This window comes from Alternaria arborescens (assembly GCF_004154835.1).
Source record: "Alternaria arborescens strain FERA 675 chromosome Unknown contig_6, whole genome shotgun sequence".
NCBI lineage: Eukaryota > Fungi > Ascomycota > Dothideomycetes > Pleosporales > Pleosporaceae > Alternaria > Alternaria arborescens.
In genome coordinates, this window is record NW_021167861.1 from 866654 (window position 1) to 886010 (window position 19357).

Genomic DNA, 19357 nt, shown 5'->3' on the forward strand with positions numbered 1-19357 from the left:
ACCTGATGCTAAGTAAGAGTAAGATTGCCAATGGTACAAGCACAACGGGATGACTGAGAAAAGGGATTTGGCGGTGGTTTATATTTTTGGCTTTTCGGTACCCAAACGTACAGTGCCAGGCATCAAGTCGTTAGTTCAGAAGACTTCTTGGTAACTCCAAGACACCCGTAGGTATCTTGACTGAAACCAATGCCTGCCTTCAAACATTATGGTTACTTCTTCTCACCTAATCCTTGGGTGGTAGCAGATGTAGCTTGGCCACGGCCTCCTCATGACACATCAAAACAACCCGTGGGTCTCATCAAGGTAAGCGCTTGCTAGACATAGCAAACAGGGAATGTAAGAACAGTTTTCTGTGGTCATGTTGTCCACTCCAGGAAATTTCAAGAACGCCATATGGTCGTCGCTGTGAGTAGAGGTAAATCATGAGCAATATATGCGGTAGTTTGGTGTCTAACGAGAAGATGCTTTGGGTTTCGCAAAGTAGGTCTATACGTGTCACGTAAGTTCAAACGTCATCACAGCGAGAACATTGTTGCTTCTTGAGCCAAGAACATCCATAAAAGTGATCCAATGAATTCCAATACAGTCTAGTCCACACCATATGTTGGATACAGCAGACGGACTAAACTGGATCTAGTATATAAGAAGCGAAAGGGTGTTGTAAAGACCGTCATCCGGATTTATCCTCCCATTCATGCATGCTGTTGCCAGCTAATTCTTGTCTAATCTTAGTTCGTCGTTCTGTCTCTCTGAAATGACTTTTCGGAGTTCACGAAGAGTTTGTGATCCGCTTAGGAGCAGATGGCCTTGTACGAGAACTTTGTCGACACATCAATGCAACCGCTGGGAACGGTGGTAATGGTATCAGTCGGTGTACCACTGCAGTCGCCAGCGGTGTAAAACTCAACTTCAGTGGTCAGATTGATTAGCAGTGATTACAATAACGATTTTGGTTTTCGCAAGAGTGCTTACGGCGGCAGTTGGCACGTGTCTTCTCCAGATAGTAGATGCGGGCGCTCAGCTGGGGCAGGAACGTGCATGTGTTGCTGTTGATGTTCTGGACCTGGTTGGCTGGAGGCGCACAGTCGGCGTTGGCATAGGTCTCGACTGGGGAGTGGATGTTAGTGGACATGTACTCTGCTTTGGTTTCAAGGAAGCATACATGAGGCTACGTTCTCAAGCTGAATTTGAGCAACGGCAACTGAGGCCATGATGGCGGCAACGATAGTGGAAGTGAACTGCATCTTGAAGATTGGAGTTGAGAAGTTGATTTGGTGGGATAAAATATATTGAAGATAACGATGTGGTAGAAGCTGTTGTCTTGGTTGTTCCTACAATCCCGTCCTTCTTTGGGGTCTTTATACCCTCATTCTCTAGCGTTCCCGGCCTTCGCCGCTGTCTCCTCGCATTCGAAGCTCTTGACAAAGCTTATCGTGGCTTGTTGAAGTGTAGAGAATACGAAGCTGTCTCATCATCATGTCTGATGGGCTTGATCTTTGACTGGCTGGACTCGACCAGAATATGCCTCGTCGTGGGATGTCATCCGAAAAGGTGGAGTTTGATGATTGTATAAGGAAGTTTGCTCGTGCACCTGACGCCGTGGCTTTGAACTTATAAGCAGGATGTCCACTGGCGCGATTGCTGAGCGTGGCAATGTGGCTGACAACAGGAACACGGCGACCTTCGGGCCGCAGCTGCAGCTGCAGCTGCAGAGTCCGGCCCGCAAGGAAGTCCCTCTCTCCAAAGAATGGATGCATTAGCGGACCGTGGCTGACCGGGGTCATTCATGAGATGAAGGCCTGTGTTTGGGCAAAATCACTACATACGTCATCTCGGTACTGGATTGAGCATTGCGCGTAAAACGTCGTTCATCATCTGCTCGTTTTCTTTGGTGAATCTGTGAGATAGTGACCTCGTGCGCGTGGCTAAAAGCTTTCAACGTCGACACGTGATGTGTAGTGTTCCTCGACACCACGCGCATGTGCGAACTGCAATGCAATGCAGCCGGTAAGAAAACGTGCACGGATAATACACTGTGTTGGTGCGGAAACGACACGAGCATATGCACCAATGAGACGGAAGGACCCAGTTGACATGACTGGCCAAAAGGCTTGTGCAAACGACTGTTGGATTGATATCCTGGAGCAAGAGAGCATAAGCAACAGCGCATGCTCCATCTCGGCATAGATCCAGCTTTGAGGCCACCGGCTCAAAGTCTATATCGGAAAATCCTGTGAGGTCACAAAGTCCTCCCCTGCGCCATAGCAATCCTCTGCTGTATCCTGGTCGTGTCTTTCGTAACTTTTCAATGGTACGTGTGTATCATCATCGTCTATAGCACAAAACAAAATTCCGTATGTACTTATAGCAGCATAAGCATGCGCTCATACCCTTGAGCGGCTGCTCAATTGAAATCGTTCATGTTGTGTAAGCTGATGTCCTGGCTACTGGTAACGCGTCGCTCTTCCCCGTTACCGTTAGCCAGGGCGTCACTCGTGGAAGTCTGGCTGACACCGTTGGTCGGCTGCCAATCGGGTTCACCATTCCCATCCGATGGAATAACGTTGCCATGTTGGTCAACCTCCTATTGTCATTTGTGTTAGTCACAGTGGGTCTTCTCAGGTGATCATCTCAAATTTTCAACTTACAACACCTTTGGCAGCCATGCGCACCTGCTGGGGATTGGCTGTACCATGTACGACAGCCTCGCGTGCCTTCTCCATGACCTTCTGTTTGCGGCTCTCCCCACGTATTCTCTCGAGATGCTCGAAGTAGCCAGCGTCAACCGGAGTGACGTATTTCCCGCAGAAGACACCAACCTCGAACTTTTGGTTCGCAGGATCCCGAGGAGAAAGGCGTGCGCAAGCACTCTGTAGGTCCTCGAGGTTCTGGTAAACGACATCATCAGCACCGATGTGCTTAGCAATCGCTGCTGAGTCGCGGTGGTGAGCAATAAGCTCCGAGGACGAGGCAAGATCGATACCATAGATATGGGCGTTGGTGATAGGTGGCGCACATGAGGTAAAGTATACCTTCTTAGCACCCGCTTCCCTCGCCATCAGAACGATTTCGCGCGAGGTAGTACCCCTGACAATAGAGTCATCTACTAGTAACACATTCTTGCCTTCGAACTTCTTCTTCATAGGATTCAGCTTCGCTCGGACACCCTTCTGTCGCAGTTGTTGTGATGGCATAATGAATGTGCGGAAGATGTAACGGTTCTTCACGAACCCTTGTACGTATGGTTTCTCAAGAGCTTCAGCAACGCACAGAGCAGAAGTGATGGAAGTCTCGGGGATTGGCATAACCACGTCAATCTCGGCCATGGTCTCGGGTCCCAACTGCTTCTTGATAGTCTCTGCAAGGGTGAAGCCCATGTTGCGTCGACTCTCGTCGACATCGATACCATCGATAACTGAGTCCGGACGGGCGAAGTAAACGTACTCGAAGATATCCGGGGTGTATGCTTCTTGTTTGGCGACTTGCCTGAAGACAGGCTCCTTGCCCTTCTCGATGATGACGGCTTGGCCGGGAAGGATATCAAAGAAGTCTTTGTAGCCACACTGAACCAGCGCTACGCTTTCGGATGCCATCATGTAGTCCATGCTCTTGCCGTCTTGCGACTTACGAGAACCTAGTACCATGGGGCGGATACCGTACGGGTCGCGGAAACCGATGAGACCGAAACCTGGGACGATGGTCAGTACCTATACAGTCACGATGTTCGGCATCTCGTTGACGTACCAGCAAGCATGGCAGTGCAGGCCCATCCACCGGTACACAACTTGTACATCCTCTCCAACGCCTTGAAGCAATCATCGGCGTTGATACGCGCCTTGCCTGTCTCGTTGAGCTCATCGGCGAAGATGTTGAGCATGAGCTCGCTATCACTCTCGGTGTTGATGTGCCTGTGAGCCTCGTGGTCCAGTCGCTGGCGCAGCGCGGGGGCGTTGATGAGGTTGCCGTTGTGGGTCATGCAGATACCGTACGGGCTGTTGACGTAGAAGGGCTGAGCTTCAGCGTTCGCGCTGCTACCGGCAGTGGGGTATCGCAGGTGGCCGAGGCCCATGAAGCCGGGAAGGTCGGACACACGGGCGCCGTCTTGGAAGACCTTGGAGGCCATGCCGTTGCCCTTGCACTGGTGGAAGCGACCACCGGCACTGCAACTGACTATTCCGGCAGCATCCTGGCCGCGGTGTTGGAGAAGGTAGAGGGCGTCATGCACCTCGACCGAAGCCGATTGCGACTTGGGGTCGCCGTGGATCACAGCAATAATACCGCACATGTCGACGTGATGGTGGGGTGTGAGGGGCTTAAGAGCAGAAACTAAGGTTTATATGCTAACAAGACGCGTCAGTTTACGGTAACAATTCGGAAGACGCGGAATGTTTGTAAGTGGGGGGTGGTCTCTCAGGAAGTCGTTGTGCGCTCATTGGGAATCGCAAGTCTAACATCTTTATAATATGACAAGATCATCATAGGGACGGTGGGTAGACAAAAGACGAACGGGAATAACGTACCCTGAAGTTTTTCGCACGTCTCAGCAAAGAGGGGATATGGTGAAAGAAGAAGAGTTGATAGTGTGGCCGTTGGGCTCTAGGTGTAGCAGCAGTCCATCTACTCTGGCGGTGATGTGCTCAATGTGGGCGTCGTCGTCTTCGTAACGTCGTCGCGGGATTGTTGTCCCAGCTGGTGATGGCGTTCGGGCTCATGGTTATTGGAAGTAGGAGCTCTCTAGTGGGGAAGGGGCAGCATGATAAACAATTTTTTTCCTCGCCGCACCTGCACTCCCGCTCTTTGGGGCTTGGCGCCGTTCCCAAGCCGATGCCGCAACTCCACATCGTGCTACTTCCCTCTGGTACAACCAAACCCATCGTCGGAAAGCGAAACCCTCTCGGCGTCTACGCTCGCAGCCAAATGTTATGACAGGCAGACTTTGTTATTGGTAATGGTACCTGTATATTGCTTCCTTGATTTCCACGACTCGAGCCATGGTCTTTTCTATCCTTCCTGGATTTCCTACCCCTCTGTACAAAGCATCAATAGAAAGAATCTGCGTTGCACTGTGGTGCAACTGCTGCCTACTTCCAATCATGCTATCCCAACATAGAGAAGTGCATCAGCCCATGACAAAAGGCTGGAAAGGAGCTGTCCAGTGGCCCCAGCGTGAAACTAGATGGTAGAGTCGCGGCATGTGAGTGAGCAGGCAATGCCACTGCCTAGCTCAAGCGCTCTTCGCAAAACATGCTAAGAACACGCATCACCTACACCAAAGATCATGTTGCATACATAGCTCGACCGTCAGACTGTGGACGCCGCCTTGTCACTCTATTTGACTTCCCTGTTACGCGTCATCGCGAACAAGCCAAAGTTAACAGCATGGCTAACAATACCTACCTTGGTTACTAACGCCTCGTCCTGGTCTGGTAATTCTTTTGCGCACCAAATCTCGCCACAATCTCACCAGCAGCCACCACGTGAAAGCTACCATCAGTAACATACCTGATACAGAAAGACGCCCATCAGCACTTGGTCAAATACTAACCGCCCACCTTTTGAAGATCAAACCCATGATAATGATAAAGATGAGAGCGAAGACAGCGCTGCGCCTGAATCGTTGCCAACACCGCGCATTAGCCATTGTCTTCCCACCATGACGGCAACATCCGAACATCTCGAAGCTTTTGCGCCCTTGACCTGGGCCACACCGTACCTCACTTCCCCGAACTGGATTGCTTGCGAGCGCCAGCGAGGCACCGAACCAGGTGAAGATACGGACCGATTTTGCCGCGACACGATGCGCGTGAATAATGGCGTCCGACACTGGCTAGAGCTCTACGAGAAACCTGCGCCTGGCGCCAAAGTCACAAAATCCATATCTCTGATCAAATATGGTACCGGCTTGAACGGCTTCCCAGGCATCTGTCATGGTGGCGCGCTATTGACGCTCATGGATGAAGCAATGCTACACATCCTTGTCGCCAATACAGTGCTTGAAAACGGCCTTGGCTTTATGAAAGTTGGGGAAGACTATTGGAGGTTACAGCTCCATGATGGAAAGTCGGCACAAGAGGTGCTCAAGGGCCGATTAGCGACGGCAACAATGGACGTGAAACTCCTGGCGCCGGTGCTTTGCCCAGGTGTTGTCGGCATTGAGACGGAGGTACTTGAAGACAGAATCACCAAGATGAGGATGAAAGCTACGATGAGGGATCGACAGGGCAAGCCGTTACTCAAAGTGGAAGGATTGTGGGTCAAGATTCGCGGTGCAGCAAAACTATAACTGCGGGCAGCAATCTTGTACCAAATGTACCACGGGAATCAGACACACTTTTACAATAGTCCTCTACGCTCTTGTTTTTCCTCAAACAAACTCGAGTAACTTGCCACCAAACGTCTATCCCCATCACACGTGCGCAGGGATCCCGGTTGATTTCGCATTGATCTCGGACATACTAACCAACACGAGACCTTTAATCTATTGGTCCTTCCTGCAACGGCAAACCTCCGGGGCCAGTACCTGTAGTAATGTGTGCACTGTGCAGCATGTAAACACACATGCTACCCCTCTGACCTACCATTCGCCATGACGTCTGAGGTAACCTAACCCATCTAGCACCACACCTGCGAGTCACTGCATCAGACATCAAGGTCTTTGTATACTTAAGAGTAAAGGTGTATTGACATGAAGACTACATACACCATCAAATTGACGAGTTCTCATCACAAGTCAAGATGTATCCCTTTCTGACGTCTGTTTGTGCTCTCTCTACGCTACTTCCTCTAGCCATCGCCCAAACCTCTGGGACGTTCAATACTCTTACGTTCAATGTCGCTGGCCTACCTGCCCTTCTAAACGGCAACGATGTTCCTGGAGATAAGGAGACCAACACCGCCCGCATCGGCCAGCTGTTCTCTAAATATGACATCTCTGTCATCAACGTTCAAGAGGACTTCAACTACCATGCTACGCTGTACGCCAATGATGACCATCCTTATAGAACAGCTACAAGCGGGGGAGTGCCCTTTGGTAGCGGCCTGAACACTCTGAGCAACTATCCTTTTACAGGCTTTCAGAGAGTCAAGTGGAACACATGCAGTACTTTTGAGTAAGCCAAGTCTGCACAAACGCGGAAGACAGATTAGCATCAGTATGATACTAACAAGCACCCCTTGAACAGTAGTGCAGACTGTCTCACACCAAAAGGCTTCACCTTCATGCGCGTTAAGCTGGCTGAAGGCGCAGTAGTGGACATGTATAACCTACACGCCGATGCCGGGTAAGTCATCTTTACTCTTCCATAACTTTGAACCACCCACTCATCGTTTCATCAGTACCACTGCCGCGGACAACAAGGCCCGCGCGGCCAACCTCCGCCAGGTATCCGACTACATTAAAACCAACTCAGTCGGCAATGCAGTGGTCGTCTTCGGCGACTCGAACTCGCGGTACACGCGCACCGACGACATTCCTGACGTGTTCAAGACCGAGAATGGTATGACCGATGTTTGGCTGCAGCTTGTCCGCAACGGTGTTGCGCCCGCGAAAGGTGCTGATGCTCTGCTCTGCTCGAACCCGTCCACTACCAACACATGCGAAATCGTCGACAAAACCTGGTACCGTGGATCTTCTGCTTTGACACTTACGGCAAAAACATTCGACTATGCAGGTCACATGTTTCTCCAAGAGAACGGCGACCTGCTTAGTGACCACAACGGTGTGCTCGTGGACTTTTCCTGGAGTCTGGTCAACAGCGTCGCAGTCTCCGATGTCTTTGGCGGCGAAGAAGGTACGTGGTACAATGATCTGAGCACCGTCGCCGGTCTCGTCGGCCCAAAAGTTTCTTCAATTACGCTTCGTGGTGCGGAGCGCGTGGATGCAGTTTCCGTGACTCTGGCTTCTGGACAGACGCTTTCGCATGGTGGGACTGGTGGCACAGCGACTACTTTAACTTTGGCTACTGGAGAGACGCTTACTTCTGCGCAGCTGTGTCAGGGTCAGAAGAACGATAAGACCAGAATCTTCTATGCGCAGTTTACTACTAGCGCTGGGAAGACGATATCTGCTGGTGTCAAGACCAGCGACTGTGTGACGCGAACCGCCGATACTGGCCTCAGTATTGTCGGTTTCCTTGGTCGTTCAGGCGACGAAGTCGACCAGTTAGGTCTCATCTACTCCAGAGCTTAGTGGTAATGGGTTTCAAGTAGCTTCGCAAGTCAAATCGATGGAATACCTCATGACGTGATAATGTCCATTAACCTGGTCTCGTATCGTACATGATCATGAAATCTGTCTTCCACCTTCCAGAACGATGTGAATACAAAACAATAAAGAAGAAAGAAACAAAAGAGTATATGATCCTGAGCCTCCATACTAATGAAACGAAACATAACACTGTTCACCCATGGCGATACTTTTCCAAGACACCAAAAGAGCTCAGCTCCTTGGCCTGCTTCATCCTAGAGACGTGAAGCTCTAAGTGTAAATCCAATACTGTGCTTCATATTCCACAGTAACCACCTCTCCGGGAGCCATACCAGCACAAGATGCTGGGGCCATACCGCCGACGGTGTTAAGACGGTACACCATCTTGACATCGCTGCTCGAGCCCGTTTGTGCCTCAAGCCTCAACCATTTCACATTCTTGGTCGCGTCATCAGGCGCGGGTACATCATCAATCTTCTTGGCCACAGTGTTACCGAGGCCGAGAATATCGAAATCAGGCGTTGTGTTGTCGAGGAAAAAGTGCGCGCCGATGGATGCGGTCTCTTCGATGGAACCCAGAGAGGCGGTGCCAGCGGTAGGATTGGAAGAGAGTTCGCACGAGGCATTGAAGAGTTGGGCTACTGCACCAATAGACGAAGGAATGGCCGTTGCGTTGCTGCAGGTGTAATTCTGTGTGCCTTGGCCAAGGGCAACGAGGACAAGAGACATGTCGGCTGTTGGTGGTGGCAAGCTGGAGGGGGGTTGCTGGACGCCACTGAGGTCACAAAGGGGAGTTGTGGATTCCGTGGGCTCGTCAGGAGTGGTTGTGTCGACAGTGCCATTTTCACAGTTCTGACGAGGATAGAACGATGGACGGCGAGATGGTGCTGACATAGCGAAGGGAATGAGCGCGATGGTTGTGAAGAAGGTGGAAGTACGCATAGTGATGGCTGTTGACAACGAATGCTTTTGAGAGTTGATAGAATTTTGTGTACCGTGAACCCGTGGATAGGAAAGAAGATGTTGAGTCCCAAAATTAAGGCGAACACGAACGAGTGTAGAGCTACCAGAGCCTGAAGAAAAGACTGAAGAATGAGAAAAGAGGGTTTCTTGATATTAGCTGAACGACTGTGCTGGCTATGGTCCGATTAGAACGAAGAAGTCTAGACATATATATACAGTCTCTGTCTCTCTTTTCTCGGACCTATTCTGATAATTTTTACATGGATTTAGATTGCGAATGCAAGTGACCAGGTGTTCCAACGTTTGACATGTTCCTTAGGTCGATGTTGGTGTTTCGGCAGGATTGGGACACGTTGGGTCATGGATTAACGGTTGTAGTTGCCGTGCTGTTAGGCGGGAAGTCTCGCGTAAAGAGATGTGTCGCGAGTCAGGGTGGTTGACGGACAGTTGAAACGATCAATCCAGCCTTGCGGTAAAAGAGCGGTTGCAGCGTTCGCACAGACAGGCAACCCGTAGATCCATCGGCGCTTGCCAAGCTGTTAAACATCCTGAAGATCTAGTGACTCAATCAACGGTAGATGAGGTGGAGGAGATTGTGACATGTTGCGAGATCCGTGGTACTACGTGCCACGATCCTCCGTCGTTAAGCCTCAGGCAAGAGAAACGCTAGCTCCGTTGGGACGCGCCTGAAAAGAGCCGCAATCTCACCCTGACGCTGCGGCCTGGATACAGGAGCATCTGATCAAGGAAAGGTAGGTAACGATGCTGAAACGGTATCTGGGTACCTGCAGGACCTGCCACAGAGCCTGAAACGTGGGGAGGAGTCGGCGGGCCGAAGTGGGTAAGAAACATACAGTTCGTCTGCCATCACACTGAAACAGTCGTGACCGTTGCCCAACCACGCCGCAGTCATCGAGCAGAACCACAATGCTTTTCCCAAATGTTGGTGTTCACGTGTGCCGCTCGTCACCTGCAGGCAGGATGTCATTGCCCGTTTCCCCAGACAACGAACGTAAGAGAAACCCCAGACCGGTGTAGAAGGGAGGAGTTGTCCCGCATTAGTGCAAGACCATCAGGATGTCAACCTGCATGTCCGGGTTCGAGACCGTGCGATGGCCTCTCCCTAAATTTCTAAGGGTTCGTCGGCACTTGTGGCAAAATGCGGAGTGACGCGAACGGTATTCGTCCGGGTCGTACGTGACGATCGTGGCAGGACTCGAAAAAACGGTAAATTGCAATGTAAGATCTATCGGCGTTGCTGGAGATTCGGAGAGTCGCGTCGTTATGGTCCGAATCATAATACGACGGGCGTATCGTCGGCCCTGAGTTCGTCGCAATCGGATCGAGCTAGCGCTTTGCTCTTTCCGTAGCTCCGCCTCAGCCTACACGTGTGTGCACTACGCAACGCCTTTGTGTAATTACTGTGTAGAAATACGCTGCCTCAGTTCAACTGACATGATATTCTAATCATTCCCGAGGCAATCATGGAGCGAAGAGTCAGCCTCAAAGATCTTATCCGGAATGCTGGCGTCATACCCGTTGACCAGCGCCAAGCAGTTCTACCGGCCCCAACACAGCCGGCGGTGTCAGTCAGTGAGGAGGACATCTCCCAGGCCCGGAACATTCTACTTGATCGAAGAGCCAAGAACCCAGAAAGCAAGAATGTACTGAAAAACATCTTCAAGAGTTCGAAAGAGAAGGACAAAGGACAAGATGCAGGGCAGTTCTCGCAAGAGGAGCTTGACCAAGCTTTATCCGCCGTCATTCGCAGTCCAACGACAGGACCCGGCCTGATCCAAGCTTTCCTCACTCTAGGCGCAAAAGTCAATATCATCGAGACAACTGACAAGAAGAGAAGATCAAGCAACCAGGCCAACACAGCATTGCGACGCCGTAGCACGGTCTTACAGCAGGCAGCGAGTCTGAGGAAGGCTGATGGTGTCAACATCCTCGCTAGCTCCGGCGCAGACCAACAAACTTTGGACGAAGGACTGAAAGCTGCTCTCACTGCCAACGATCAAGAGAGCATAGGTCTGCTACTACGTCATGGAGCGGACCTGAACAACTTCCCCAACGCGCTAGCGAATGCGGTGCGATCAAACGACCTGAACTTCGTTAAGCTCTTGTTGAGAGCACCGAAGCCACTTCGGCCTCAGATCATTTCATCATGCCTGCCCGCTGCAGTTCAGCAAGGTTCAGATGCCATCATATCTTTACTGATTGCATATGGTGCTGATCCGAATTTCGACTCAGCAAGCGCTCTGAATATGGCTATTGGGAGACAAGCCTACAAAATAGCTATTGCTTTGGTTGCCGGACCGATACCACTAAACGAACCAAATCTCCAGCATGCGCTAGATACTACCATGCGGCTGCCCACACGCCAGGCAACGCTACAGTTCCTGCAACTCTTGTTCTGCTGTGGACTTCCCCCTGACAGTCGTGGTCTACCAGACTTTCTTATCTTTTTGGCGAGAAGCAACGACTCTTCTGGTGCGAAGATGATGGTCAGCTATGGCGTACCGACCACAACCAATGACGCTGAGTGTCTAAGAGAGGCCATAGAGAATTCGAACTGGGGCCTGGTGGACGTTATCCTTCAGACACCTATCGCTCCTCAGCATGCGACAGTAGCACTTTCTGTTTTGCCAACAAATACCCCGCAGTCGGATAGACTTCGCGTAGTCGACGCCTTGCTAAAGAAAGGCGCAACGGGTCTCGCCCTCAGCCCGCTACTCACACAAGCTACGAAGGAGAGAGACGCTCAGTTGATAGATCTCCTCCTTAGTGCAGGAGCGCCAGTCGATGTGAGCGACAACAGTGCCCTTCATTTTGCAGTGGTCAACAGAGATATTCAGAGTCTTCGATCCCTTCTCAACGCTCGTCCTCCGCCGGAAAGCCTGGCTAGTTTATTTCCCCTTCTTTTCCGTACCGACGCAATCTCGATATCTGAGCGGCGTGAGATCGCAAGATTGTTACTTGAGCATGGTGCACGCGGCCCCGGCGTTGATCAGGCTCTAATCGATGCAATTGCAGACACTTCGGCTGGACGGGATGGAGCTCTGATAACAGACCTGGTTCGAGGAGGGGCAAATGTTGATAAAAGGGCTTTGTCATTGGCCGTTACACAAGTCGACATGTCTCTTTTGCGATTGCTCTGCAATACCAGGCCCGATTCTTCGTCGACTTCGGCAGCCCTACCTCTGGCTTTTGACTCGCAGTCCAGCCGACACTCGAAGACATTCGAGATTATAGATTTGCTCCTTAGTCACGGGGTTGAAGAGGAGCCAGCAGGTCAAGCCTTGCAAATTGCCATCAACGGCGGCCCCGACAATATTGACATCATCGAAAGACTCCTTACTGCAAGCCCTAGATTACTGAGCACTGCTTTCAAGTACACTTCAGCGCTTCAAGATCCGCAGAAGAAAGCACCGATACTCGGTGCTCTTTTGAAGTTGGGAGTACCGCAGGACTCACTCGACCAGGCTCTTGTCACAGAGACACGACAAGCCATCACCACAAACGACACTACCAGTACTAAGTTGCTATTAGGACAAGGAGCATCTGTGAGTTACAACGATGGCGAGGCGTTGAGTGTTGCGGTAGCTTCAGGAAACAGCTCGCTAATGGTATTGTTACTCAGTGGACATCACCAACCATCACGATCTAGCGTCACGCGATCCTTCCGTACGTTATTTTCCAACGACAAGTTATCACTAGACGGGAGCAAGGAGAACATCGGTGAAATGGCAAAAGAACTACTGGTTCATGGCGTAGAACAATCTGCCATCGACGCTGCTCTACGATCAGTTCTTGGAAGCGACTACGACAGTAAGTACACGGACTCATGGGTAGATCTGTTACTCCAAAGTCATGCCGATGTCAATACGGTAGAAGGTTCATGCTTCGTCTTCGCAACACAAAAGCACAGTCACACCATCTTTGACAAGCTCATGCATCACAACCCCGATTTCAACATAGTTGTCCCAGCCTTGTTGAGTTCCAAGCTTCAAGACGAAGTAGTCGTTGCCGCAATACAATCATGCTTCGATCACGGTTGCACACTTGAAGAAGTCGGTATCGGATACAACAAGCCACCGATACTCATTACCGCCATGACTGTGTACCCACGCAATAGTGCACTCCTCACACTATTGTTGACAAACGGCTTAGACGCGGAGATTACCATCCCCATGGTTCTCCATTCGTCCAGCGGACCCGAACCCGTCCCCGCACTCTTGTGGGCACTAGCACAACCACAAAAGCGTATTTCGGACGCCGTTATCTCCGCGCTTCTGGAAGCTGGAGTATCCGTAACCCGAGTTTCTCCTATTTCGGAGACTACGGCGCTGATGCTCGCCGCTCGCGAGGGACGTCATGAGATAGTAAATGCACTAGTCGTGCGGGGTACGGATGCGGATCTTAGAGATGCCTGGAACAAATCCGCACTGTACTACGCTAGTAGCAGTTTGTCTGGGGAAGCCACAGTGAAGGCGCTAGTGCCGCGCGTGCTAGGGAACGATGGAAGCTTACACGAGGCGGTCAGACAACTCAACATCGAAGTCGTGAGGGTGTTGTTGGAGCATGCACATGATCCGAATTATCCCTCCCGTCTTCATGGCGGCAGAAATGCTCTAGGAGAGTTATGTCTCAAGGCAACGGTCACCACATCAGCACATCGCTCAAAGCTTCGCCAGCTTTTACGTCTTCTTCTGCGCAACCGCGCAAATCCCAAATTCCGTGCCCGTAACGAAAAGTCGACTGTTATCCTTGCGCTCGATAATGCCTACAGCGCGCTCCCCGTCGCTGAGGCCTTGCTGGAAACAGAAATATGGCAAGATCTCAATGACGAAGCCCACATCTACTGCGACCCAGCCTCAGGCCTCCACTACTCTCCATACTCCTACGTTGAACTCGTAGCCACACCTGCCCGCGCCCCTGTCAAACAGACCCTTCTTGACCTTCTGCGTGACAAAGCCTGTGTCCCAGTGTACTACTCCTCATCGGCACTTCAACCTGTCGGCGCTACGGGCATTCCACCCTCAATAGCCAAACTAGTCGACAAACAAAAAGAGCACGAACTCGACATACGTCACGAGAAGGAGAAGTTCGAGCACAGTCGCACGATGGAAGAGACCAATCATAAAGACATATTGAGGAGAAAGCGCGAGAGTCAAGATGTGGAGCTGGCATTGCAGACAAAGGCAACACAGCACTACACCGCTCTAGAGCAACAGAAGCATGAATTTGAAGTCCAGCGGGTGAGAGAGGCGGAACGCATGAAGCGCTCTGAGAGGGTAGCTTGGCATAATCTGTTGCAAGAACAAGAGCGCGATGCTGCTGCTGCGCGACAAAGTGCAGAGGAGAGGAAGGTGAGGGAGGCCATGGCGGTAGAAAGCAAGATGATTGAGCAGCGGAAATTGGAGCTGGAACACAGAGCCACTGTGGAGAGGAGGATGTTGAAGGAGAAGGAAGAGCACTATGAGAGGAATGTCAAGCGGCAGAAAGAGGTGAGACAGATTGAAGGAGGGCCACCACAATGGGGAACTGTTGATTAGTAGTGCTTCGTAGAGAAGTTCACGGTGGACAAGAACTGGGTGAAGTTGGCTGTGTCATAATGTCTCTCAATACTATGAAAACCAAACAAGAACAATAATGATGCAACGAATGCAGACCCATGGGTATCGTCGCGCTAAAACACCAAACCAAACCAAGCCAAGAAACCAAACTAGCTCCCCGCAAAAAACATCAACGCTCGAAGACGTCAATGATAAGAGCCAAAATAAACGCCGACGCTGAAGATGCAATTGGCCATGCTCTTGATATATCACCAAAACGGCTTAATTCCCGAAACTGTGGCGTGTGTAATGATGAAGGCGAAATCGTGTTATCTCCTCCTTCCTTTCCTCATGATGTTTTAGATATGTGCCGCCACAAATGACAAATCTTCGTAGTCCTCGTCGTCAAGGTCAAGTGTAGACATGTGCATAAAGTCCTCTTCAGCCTGCTCCAATGCCACCTTATGGCTGTGGGCAAGCTGCTCCCAACCCAGGCTGATTCCCGTGAGTTCCACAGCCGACATCTTAGGTCTGCCGGAGCCTTGCGTGTTCTGGATGTGGTATGTCAAGTCCTCCTGTTCGAGAACACGGCTTGATGTTTCTGAAGAGCTTTCAACAGATTCTGAGTCGTCGTCGGTGAGGCAAGCTCGCTCGTAGAAGGCCTGCTCAAAGATAGCGTTCGTCTTGGCCGTTGACTCTTTGCGCATGGCAGAGGATCGATCCATTTCCATCTTGGCGAACAGCTCCATCAGGTTACACCCGAACGCAACACTGTTTTCGCGCTTTCGTAGCCAATGATTCTCATTAACAAGAGCATCAAACATTGTCTTAGTCCTGCCTGGGACATTCAGCGGGTCCTCTTCTTCCCGAGGTTGTTCAACTGGAGCAGTCGTGTTCTCCATAGTGAGTTCAACATCGTGGCGTGAAGGCTCGTCTGCATTCGCCAGGCGCTCCCTGAGGGACTCAATCTCCAACATCTGCGTTCGGTCCAAGGCCTGGAGCTCCATAATCTTATCATGACGCCTCTCAAGCTCTTCCTGCAAAGCCTCAAGGCCTTCGGTCTTGCTGGTAGCATCCTTTATCTTGGCTAACAAATGTTCGATCTCGAGTTCCTTTGTAGCAATGACCTGTTCGCGCTCGTGGATCTTCAGAACTGTAGCGCGATGCTCTGCAGTAAGACTCTGTAGTTGACGGATTGCTTCGTCGTCTTTTTTCCGCGATGCCTCCACTTCTTTGGCCTTCTGGGCCCAGGGCGTAGGCCCGTGTTCGATTTCTTTGGTGTTGGCCAGTAGGCCAGCACGGTCCGACCAATCATGGAGATGAGCAGTAAGGCCGTTCAGTCCGGCAGTATAAAAGGCAATGGACTGGTCATTATCGAGATCGTCAATCTTGTATTTGATCTCGGCGATCTCACGAGCAGAAGCCGAGTCGTTGTCCGAAAGACTGGTGCATTTCGCAACCTCTTCGATCAGACCGCGAACAAATCTGGCGATACCTCCAGCAGCAGACGCCAACGCTTCATCGTATTTTACGGCGTCGTCGAGACCATAGGGAAATTGAGGATACATGTGGTCCTGAGCGAGAGCCTGCACGGTACGTAGCAATTTCGCGGCAGCGGTAAGCGCAGCTTGCGTGTTGTCCAGAGGGGTATTGAAGTGCTCCAACGTGTACTCGCATTCGTGGAGTATAGTATCGGGAACTTTCTGGAGGACGAACGTGGCGAGGTCGTACATGTACGCTATGTGTTCAAGTCGAGCATGTATGGAGACGAACAAGGAGAGCATCTCTCCTTCCGGTCGACCGGCTAGAACATCCTGATGGCTGGAAAGGATTGCCTCGAGAGTTTTGGTAGAACGCTCCAAAGATCCAGTAAATTCCTCAAAGTTAATAGTGTCCGCCTTCAATGCGTTCAGGCCTTGGTCAAGGACCTGCTCTACGGTGATCAATTCCTGGTAGGTTGGTCCAATGTTTGCAAAGTCTGAGAGTGATAATCCGCGAACTGCAGACCAGAGACGGTTGCTTCCGTCTTTAAGGACTTCTAGATAAACGATGGACTGGACACAAACAAGCCTAGATACAGCATCATCCAAGCGGCCACCGTTGCTCATGTGTCGATTAGTGCTTCTCAGCACACTGATAAGTAGGTCAGATTTCCCAGCGATCCTTTCTGTGGTCAAATAGGCTTGGAGAGATTCGCTCCGAGTAAATTCCTTGGACTCAGTCTCGTTCCAGATTTCAAGGCGCTCAGCGAGCTGGTCTGCCTTCAGCGATATGAGTGATGCTTCAATCTCCCTGGTGGTAGATAAAACAGTCGCTGCACGGAGTTGTCGGTTGAGATCCATGACCTCGTTGAATCGCCCGGTAGTGTCCTTTACCTGGGCTTCCGTCATGCTCTTTGAAGACTCAGCGTCGGCCATTCTGGCCTGAAGATCCATGACAAGATCGCGGAATTTTGAGATGAGAGATTCATGATCGGTTATGATGGCAGTTTGTTCTGCGATTTGCCGTGCTTGCTCAGCGAGCTCATTGTTCTTAGCCTCGAGCTCTGCAAGCATGTCCTCTTCTTGCTCTAGGTGCTGGGCTTCAAGCTCATCGTTAAGTTCTCGTAAGTTTTCGAGATCTTGCACCACCATGTCTTGCTCCGCGATTCTATCTTGGAGATTTTGATTTTGTTGTGTGAGTTCCTCCACCATGTCCTCCCATTCGTTTGCAGCGTCGAGCTGTTGTTTAAGGTGGTCGACAAGGTTCTCAGATGCGTTTAAGCGTTCATGAAGTGTGCCATTCTCTCGTTCGTAGAATTCAAGCTGTGAGATATCGCCCTCAAGGCCGAGAATTCTGGCCTTGAAATCCTGTTCGCGTTCCTCTGTCATCTCCTTAAGTGTTATCAATGCCTCCCTCAGGCGGTCGTTCTCGTGCTGAAGACGGTAGTAGCCAGCTTCTTGTTTTTGCTCCTCTGACATTTCTGTAGTAAAGAGCTCTGCCTCGTCTCGAAGAATATCGAGCTCTAGAGTGTGCTCTTCTAGTCTCTTGCGCAGAGACTCGATTTCCGCCTCCGCCTGGTCCGCCCTCTCCTCCGCCATTTCCTTGTCGACTAGAGCATCCTCTAAGTCGACCTCATGGTCCTGTAGTGACTTGTTGAGGGCTTCTAGTTCCGATTGTAAGGTCTTGAGCTTCTCCTTGTGTTCCTGAATCTCAGTATATTGTGACTGGCATTTGGTCTGCAGGCGCTGTATCAGGCCGCTGAACCTGTCCTTCTCGTCGCGAACTTGCGCGAATTCTCTCAGCCGTTCTTGGTCTTCCGCATGCTGCTTCTCCATATGTCTGATCGTTGTTTGTAAGCTCTCGACATGGCCATCCCGAGGTGCTTTCCCAGCGTTACTAGTGACTGAAGATCCCAGACTCGGTCTGGATGTTGAAGGTGCAGGGCGAGATGATTCAGGACGAGATGATTCGGGGCGAGTGGGTTCTGCGCGGGAAGACTCGGGTCTGGAGAATTGTGCGCGGGAGGACTCAGCGGCTGAATTGCTAGATGTGCTAGCAACGCTGGCTTTTCGAACAGGTCCACGCGAAGGTGGCTGTGATGCTGAGGGAGCTGCGACTGACTGTCGCTTGCTCAGTGTGGTTGTTCTTGCAGTAGTGGGCTTTGTAGCAACCACACTGGAAGGCCGAGCTCTGGGAGTGGTGGTTGGGGCTCTTGCTCTTGAAACTGCTCGTGGTGTGGGTGTAGGTGGGGTTGGTGTTGCCTCGGAAATTATAGTGGCTATGCTGGTGTCGCGAATGAAGAGACCGTGGCCAGGAGCGCACGTAAAGTACCGCTCTCCGCGAACTGAGCCATCGTTTTTGCCGTCAGGCGTAGGAAGCTCGATTCCGATAAAAGTGCCTTCTGACACATGAATAGCCCCTACGTATCTGACGACGCCCTCCTGATGACCCGTAGTCTTGACCGTCTGGCCGACCTTGATATTCAAGGCAGACATGACTCCTGAATGCTAGCCAGGAGCGATGCTGAGAGAGCCGGGTGGAGAAGGTGAGAACTGCGTGGTGGTATGGAGCAGTCTCGACGCGTCGAGAAGCAGCTGGGAGTGGGGAGGAGTGCAGTCGCGGACAACTGACTCAGAAAAGGTTTGGAGAGTGCTAAGCAGAAGAAACAGATATGCGACAATGCAGAAGTAACGGCTCAAAAGTGGTGCTGTTGTGGAAAGTGGCATTGAGCAGTTGCAGAAAGTGTGGTGTAGAGGAGAGGAGAGGAGGAGCGATGTGGCAGTATTTAGCTGAGCTCTGGGTAATTGCCAAGAGGGACGGTGATGGCTCGCGCTATTGGTGGCGATGGCTCGGACGAACGCCAGTTCGTGGGTGCGGCGGACACACCCGGCGCTAGCGCGTTGTAGGGCGCTTCCCACCCAAAATCTACGCGTTTTCTGACGTACAATCAGCCCACTCTACAACTGCCAGTCCCAATGCACTCTGGGTGACATCTGTCTGCAATGTGTCCTCGTCTTAGTGCAGGCAATAGTCGTCATGCATTCCGCCACTTGCCACATATGTCGCTCGCCCCAATTCAGAGCTTGAGCTGCTCTTCGCATAACTGCAGGAGATATCATACGGTCTGTAGGGGCGATAACACCAA

General features: G+C 51.2%; 7 protein-coding genes across 7 annotated transcripts; 3 read left to right on the top strand and 4 right to left on the bottom strand.

Annotated features, from left to right (window-relative positions):
* Positions 1–794: 794 nt before the first annotated feature.
* Positions 795–1247, bottom strand: AA0111_g3537 (hypothetical protein; the record flags this gene model as incomplete). Its single annotated transcript, XM_028649433.1, has 3 exons — positions 795–910; positions 976–1110; positions 1166–1247. The coding sequence occupies 3 exons, from the start codon at positions 1245–1247 to the stop codon at positions 795–797; spliced, it is 333 nt and encodes a 110-aa protein (XP_028508900.1).
* A 1160-nt stretch (positions 1248–2407) lies between these two features.
* Positions 2408–4288, bottom strand: AA0111_g3538 (Amidophosphoribosyltransferase; the record flags this gene model as incomplete). Its single annotated transcript, XM_028649434.1, has 3 exons — positions 2408–2587; positions 2652–3691; positions 3748–4288. The coding sequence occupies 3 exons, from the start codon at positions 4286–4288 to the stop codon at positions 2408–2410; spliced, it is 1761 nt and encodes a 586-aa protein (XP_028508910.1).
* Positions 4289–5656: 1368 nt separating this feature from the next.
* On the top strand, positions 5657–6286 carry AA0111_g3539 (hypothetical protein; the record flags this gene model as incomplete). Its single annotated transcript, XM_028649435.1, has 1 exon — positions 5657–6286. The coding sequence occupies one exon, from the start codon at positions 5657–5659 to the stop codon at positions 6284–6286; it is 630 nt and encodes a 209-aa protein (XP_028508909.1).
* A 452-nt stretch (positions 6287–6738) lies between these two features.
* On the top strand, positions 6739–8191 carry AA0111_g3540 (hypothetical protein; the record flags this gene model as incomplete). Its single annotated transcript, XM_028649437.1, has 3 exons — positions 6739–7112; positions 7185–7283; positions 7339–8191. 3 exons carry the CDS (start codon positions 6739–6741, stop codon positions 8189–8191), a joined length of 1326 nt encoding a protein of 441 aa, XP_028509032.1.
* A 288-nt stretch (positions 8192–8479) lies between these two features.
* Positions 8480–9151, bottom strand: AA0111_g3541 (hypothetical protein; the record flags this gene model as incomplete). Its single annotated transcript, XM_028649438.1, has 1 exon — positions 8480–9151. The coding sequence occupies one exon, from the start codon at positions 9149–9151 to the stop codon at positions 8480–8482; it is 672 nt and encodes a 223-aa protein (XP_028508805.1).
* A 1505-nt stretch (positions 9152–10656) lies between these two features.
* On the top strand, positions 10657–14730 carry AA0111_g3542 (hypothetical protein; the record flags this gene model as incomplete). The annotated part of the gene is made up of 1 exon (XM_028649439.1): positions 10657–14730. One exon carries the CDS (start codon positions 10657–10659, stop codon positions 14728–14730), a length of 4074 nt encoding a protein of 1357 aa, XP_028509030.1.
* Positions 14731–15089: 359 nt separating this feature from the next.
* Positions 15090–18707, bottom strand: AA0111_g3543 (hypothetical protein; the record flags this gene model as incomplete). The annotated part of the gene is made up of 1 exon (XM_028649440.1): positions 15090–18707. The coding sequence occupies one exon, from the start codon at positions 18705–18707 to the stop codon at positions 15090–15092; it is 3618 nt and encodes a 1205-aa protein (XP_028509031.1).
* Positions 18708–19357: the final 650 nt, after the last annotated feature.